At 50.1% G+C, this 6,149-nt stretch overlaps 1 protein-coding gene across 5 annotated transcripts in view; it reads left to right on the forward strand.

The window, feature by feature from the left end:
• Positions 1–6,149, forward strand: part of Ecr (ecdysone receptor) — a 91,839-nt gene that overhangs the window by 64,175 nt on the left and 21,515 nt on the right. Inside the window, exon 1 of one of the 5 annotated variants that reach the window (XM_018022785.2) lies at positions 2,428–4,353. The exons of the other annotated variants lie outside the window; for them this stretch is intronic. Coding sequence (XP_017878274.1) covers positions 4,035–4,353 — 319 coding nt within the window. The 5' untranslated portion in view covers positions 2,428–4,034. Of the gene's footprint in view, positions 1–2,427; positions 4,354–6,149 lie in introns of those variants that run through there. 5 annotated transcript variants of the gene reach the window in all.

The following is a 6,149-nucleotide window of genomic DNA, read 5'->3' on the forward strand; positions in this document are numbered from 1 at the left end:
CTATATTCTATTTTAATGTTCGTCATTGCTCAGAATATGATAATTAATTTGTAGAAAAATAATTAGCGCACCGTTGGATTCAATTTGCCGAAGCCTCTAATCGAGTTTAAAACGATTTTTATTATTCTAACTATTGCAATTGATTCATGCAATTTTAAGAATCACGAGGCGTTCGACGAGTTTTCCACGAGGTTGAAACGACCTGGTGAAATCGCGGTGGATTTCACGGTGACGGCAATTACATCGACCTTGAATCGGTCGTTACATTAAATCGCTATCGCGGCGCAACGTTAAATGCGTTCGACTTCTCTGAATGAATTCCTAGCATCTCGCATGATTCTTTTTACGGCTAACCGCCATTAGTCACGCATCGCGTACTGCCTATAACAAGCGCTGGCCTCTTCCGTTCCCCCGGCTGACGCCCCGGCCTCGCCGATTTACGTTTTCACCGCGGCAAGAATTCACGAACGCGAACCTTCCCTGGAAAAAAAGGCATCGTTCCGGCTGACCGTTGAACCCCGCGTTAAGCATCGGCTTTGACGGAGCTATTTTTAGGAATAGAAAGCCCGTGTATAATGGCAGGACTGACCGTTTTCGGGAGCTGCGGGTTTCGGACCACTCTTCCAGGCTGTCCTCGTTTCTCTCTGGCCGTGACCCACCCCAGCTGGATGGGGCTACACCCACGCGTACACCCTCGTATCCTCCGCTCCATGGAGGGTGGCTACAGTGGTGCGCAAAATCCCCTTCACGATTCCTCGAACACCAATCATATCATGTTTCAAAGAAACTAATTATCGTAGTTGAACTCGAGATAAAAAAAAGGGGGTCGTGTTCGAATTGACATTATTTTTATAAATAAGATTTACGAAGGTAGAATCATTGAGACTTGGAAGAGAGCCTGATTTTCATTCATTTTTACCAGTGAATTAATGGGAAGGTTTCATTGAAAACGGGCCACAGGTTGTGCATCACTGATCCACGACGTTCGCCTACTTGTGTGCGTGTACCCTTCAGGTGTGTAGATGTAGTGCAGGCGCATGCGTCCGCGCGTATTTGTTCAGGGTGTAACAGGTGGGTGACGTCACGGCCAGGGTAGCAACCCCCGCGAGCTGCTAAAAGGGTGTCTCCATTCTGTAGCACGAATCTCTATGAAGAGAAACGAAATTTTCCTCGTGACGAGAGGACAAGACTCGTTCGAGTCATCATGGCAAATTAATATTCTTATCGACTGTGGAGGTTTTCTCGGTCGAAAGAGCGCGTCGATTTTTCCTGAATCATCGTCTCGTTCGACGCAGTCGAATCTGCGATAAAAAGTACAAAAGCCGTGTCAAAGGCCGGGGCGGTGACTAAGAATCGATGATGATAATTCGTTAAGAAAATCGGAGAAAGAGTCTCGTTCGACGAATCTGAGACAGTAGGTCATCCGTTTAGAAAATCGATGTACACAGCGGGTGCGTTTTCTTCTATTTCTGTTGAGATCGTTTGCCCGGTTCGTTAATTAGAGCCGTGATGATTAACGCGCGCGGTGAAATCTATTTCCTCGGCTGTAAAGGTCAGAATCTGCATCAGCGAGAAGCGGGCTGCCGGTAGTAGTAGTAGTAGTAGTAATAGTAGTAGTTGTAGTAGGCGGGTGCTTCTCAGATCTTCAATTACGCGTTGACTAAGTTGCGCGGGATAGATTGCACGGTCACGTGAGAAAAACATTTTGCCCAGGCCAGTAAATATTTCACGACTAATTGCATCGCCGAATCGGTACGGACATTAAAAACTCGTTAAGCCGTCTCGCTTTCTCAGAAGACGATTTTTCTCGATTCTTTCCTGGCAAAATTTATTTCTAACGAAAATTGTCGTGGAAAAGTGAAACGTGGATGATATTTATTTGTAGTAGGCAGATATATATTTGGTTAATATAGGAAACAGCTCGTGAACATTCGTATGAATACATAAGGAACGTAACTCTTTTCGCTAAGGACTCTTGAACTCGACTCGTCTCCCCATACACACACACCATATATCCCTAGCCCAGGGCTTCTTAAACTTTTGTCATTCACGACCCCATTTATGATTGCGAGTTACCATTACAGTCGTCAAAATTATGCTACGCGACCCCAAATGGGGTCGCGACCCATAGTTTAAGAAGCCCTGCCCTAGCCGAATAACTATAGTTACTACATATTAATTTTCAATTCTTTCTACGAAAGAGGAGAATAAACAAATAATGCAGAAATGTGGTAGGCGTAGGAAATTGGTTTTCGTGGAAAATGAAAATCGTTGGTGGAGGGAAAATGCTTGCGCAGCATCAGGTATGGGACACCCTGGGTGCAGGGTGCAGAGTACGGTTTGACAGTGAAAGTAGCAGAGTAGCCGGCTCGTTGATTGGTCGATGCGGAGGTATACGTCGGAGCCTGGCGGGCACCCTCGTGCCTGCACGGTCAGCCCGTGCGCCTTCAGTCACTGTTGGTCCGTCGACGCGGTAACATCTACTGCGACGCGCGCGCGCGCGTACACGTAGAGCCAGCGTCAGGGAGAGAGAGAACGAACAGATAAAACCCTCGCGCGTGTGTGCATACCCGTCGACCGTGTCGCGAGGAGGAAGAAGACGAGCGAGAGAGGAGGAAGAAGAAGAATAAGAAGAAGAGGATAACGTTTGGTGCGTGCATACTCTTGAGTGGTGACGTAACACGCGCGGGTCCATTGTCGTCGTGTTTTGTTTGTGCGGCTCCGTCGATCGGCCCGCTGCTGCACGTGCGCGCGTCGGGACGAACACCGGAAGCCTGTGTGCGAGTTACTTTGATCTCTTCCGCTTCTGAAAGATTCGCGCGCGCGCTCGAGTGTGCGTCGGTGACGACGGCGGCGACGGCGGCGGCGTGTTCTCCTCCCGTCGTCTGTGTGCGTGCGTGCCGCGGCGAAGAGAAAACGAGAAAGTAGAAAGAGAAAAGGACGGAGCGAGAGACTCGGTTCGGGCGGATAACGGGCGAGAGAAGGAAAGGAAAACCAGGGAGAGGGAGGGAAAAGTGGAGCGAACCAAGAAAGAGACTCGCTCGGACGAACGTATACGCGCGTTCTTCTGGTGACCTGGATAGTGGCGTACTCTCTTCTCTCGTTTCCCGTTGATCGTGCGCAGCAGCCTCAGACACAGAGCCGGGAATTTCGCCCAGTGAAAATCATGCATTTCTACCACGGCTACTCGGCCGGTTGACGTTCACGAGGGACGCGCGTACTCGCGAGGCTCGTTCGGTGAACACCGCGTTACGACGCAGGGGGAGAAAAGAGGAACGAGGGACCCGCGGCTCTTCTGGGGCTGACTCGCGGCGGTGGCGGTGGCGGCGTCCTCTCTCTCTCTCTCTTTCTCTCTCTCTCCCACCCTCCCACACGTTCGCTGCGTTCCCTTTTGCGCGATCGTGACCCCGTTTCTTCGATGACCGACACTCCGCGGCTGCTTGGCCGCCATTAGAGGAGCCGAGAGCTGGGGAGAGAGAAAGAGAAACGAGAGCAACCGAGGCGAAACGAAGACGATCGCAGTGGTCACCCCCCTCTCTCCCCTATACGTCCCCCGTATCTAGACGCGGAGCGTACACTAATAAGGACAGTCGCTGAACGGAGCTGTGTGCGTGAGCGCGCGCGCGCGCGCCCGCGCTACGAGCTTCTCTTCTCTTCTCTGCGTGGCGAAGAGGGGCACGAGGAAAAGCAACGCGGCCGAGCGAGACGGAGGATGCGTGAGAGCTCGGAGACCATGGACTCTTGACAGTGAATCGATCCCCGAGCGCTGCCCTGACCTCGTATTCCTTCCCGCAATTTCGGTCGACGAACGAATTATCGAGGTCAACGACTAGCCTCTAATAGTAAACAGACTGGCCGAGCACGTTGCCCTGGCATCCTGCTGTTTGATAAAACTTGTGTCGCCGCCGAACGGGCTCAGCTGTTGCTCGAACGTTGGCCGAGGTTCGTACAAAACGGAAGTGACGAAGAAAGTCGGGACGGTGGATCAGCCGAAGGGACAGGCGGCGGTCCAGAAGGTGGATCAGGCTGGCGAGATGCTGCAGACGGTGCCCCGTGTGCCTGTTGCCGGTGTAAGGCGACGTTGGGGCAACAGGCACACCGGAAGTCTGCAGGAGTCTAGTCCGGAAGTGTCTAGCAGCGGCGTACTATCGCCGCCGCCTAATTTTCAACCGTCCACGCCGGAGAGCGCGGCCGTGAAAAACGAGGATCTACAGCTGTGGGATTTGGACCTGCACAAAGGACTGCACACGAACGGGGATCATTATCGGGCCACCATCACTGCTACTACCACCACTACTACCGTATTGCCGACGGTCACCGATCCTGCCTCACCGTTCGCCACCCCCGTAGAAGGTTTGTGCCGTCTCCCGCGCGCCGTTTATGGCATTGCGTAACAGAAATGCAACGTTCGTTTCTTCTCTGTTAAAATATGATCGACATCGTTGATTTTCTCAAATGAACCTCGTTTCAGTTTTATTACGTTCGTTTAGGAATTCAGGATCACGTTAAATGGTCACGAAGTAAACTTGCCAATTAGTCGGAATAAAAAATATTATTCTGTTGGATATACAGAGAGATTAATTTAGTTTGCGAGTTGCTAATTATTTCGCGGAACTCTTAAAAAGAAATTCAATTTTTTTATCTTGATTTACTCGAACGTGGGTGGGCTAAATAAGACTTATGACTTCCATGTATGGGTAACACCCTCGCACGTTGAAAGCGATGTTTAAAGGTGATCGACCTACAAACGTCAGTTTCTTAGAGAAACGACGAGATTTTTTTTTTTGAGATACCTCGGAGGATCCTTTTTACCTGAATTTTTTCACTGGGAAACCGGGTCGAGGCCGATCGAGCCGGACGGCGAGCGTGAATCGACGACCTCATAGGACCCCGTGGCAGCATTCGTCATCGATTGCGCCACGTTGCACCATACCTGGCGCCGGTTGCGTAATTCCACCGTTTTCGTACCTTGTTCTCGCCTTACTTCTTTTTTTTTTTTTTTATCTTCGCCGTTTTTGCCTGGTCGTCGCCGGACGATTCGCGGCTCCGGTTTTATCGTCATCCTCCCTCCGCGTCTCGTTATCTTCACGACTTGTTGCAATCGTTGCACATACTGCGTGTCTTCTCTGGGTGTCGAGTTACGGCGCGTTGAATTCTTTCGCCGTAACCAACGCCGGTGACTCGGATCGAAAAACATTCGCGAAAGAGAGGGGGGGCGGGGAGAGGACGGGGTGTGTGTGACGTCCTCCCCTGGTAATTGCTGGGCTGCGTCATGATAAATGGCCTATTCCTGAATGAGGGTACGCGTCAGGATCGAGATTCCACCTCCCGTGCATGCGTGAAATCAGACTCGGCGCAAAACGTGTAATTACCAAGCTACCCGGTCGTTTCACCGGCAGGATTTAATTGTGACAGCGGTGACCCCGTTATTTAATTACTGAGCCTGTCACGGCGACCTGAAAATCCATTACTTCCTATTTTCTCGAAAAATCGCCGAGTCCCTCGAGGGGATCGAGAAACGCTTTTCTCTATTTTCATCCCCCCCCTTTCTCTCTCTCTCTCTCTCTTTATCTGTATGTCTGTCTCTCTCGTTTCACGGGTTTATTGCATCGTGTGACGTCTGTCCGAAGCAGGTACATACACACATCGGCTTTAAATAACGCGATGCGTCACGTGTATGTACATATGTACTCTTCTCTACGGTCGGTGCCGATGCACGCGGTGAACCATTGTGTTTTCGTTTGCAGCCGCGGTACCGATGACCCGGAAACTGGGTCACGGTCCTCCGGCTTTTTCCCCCGCGAATGATTCACGGCTTCCCAGACAAGCCACTTCACTTATCTCCCGGCCCGACGCGCTGCCACGGAATTTCGCGTTTGAAAACTTTTACCCAGATGCTCGTAGAATTCTCGGGATTTTTCTCGTTCCTTCTCGGAGGACAGCAGTCGAGAAAAGTTCAACGAAAACGAAGTACTTGGTACATCTGTCTTTTGTACAGAAGTACGTGGGAAGGTTCTCTTAACTCGAGTTGTCTATGTCATGGAATAATAAAAATTTCCTAACTAAGTAGAATGTTATAAAATTTATTATTAAAATGCAGATATTTTTTTTATATTTCATTGCTATTTTTAATTTAATTTTAAAATTGA

Source organism: Ceratina calcarata, unplaced genomic scaffold (genome assembly GCF_001652005.2).
Source record: "Ceratina calcarata isolate Rehan_Ccalc_2016 unplaced genomic scaffold, ASM165200v1 scaffold294.2, whole genome shotgun sequence".
NCBI classification, from domain to species: domain Eukaryota; kingdom Metazoa; phylum Arthropoda; class Insecta; order Hymenoptera; family Apidae; genus Ceratina; species Ceratina calcarata.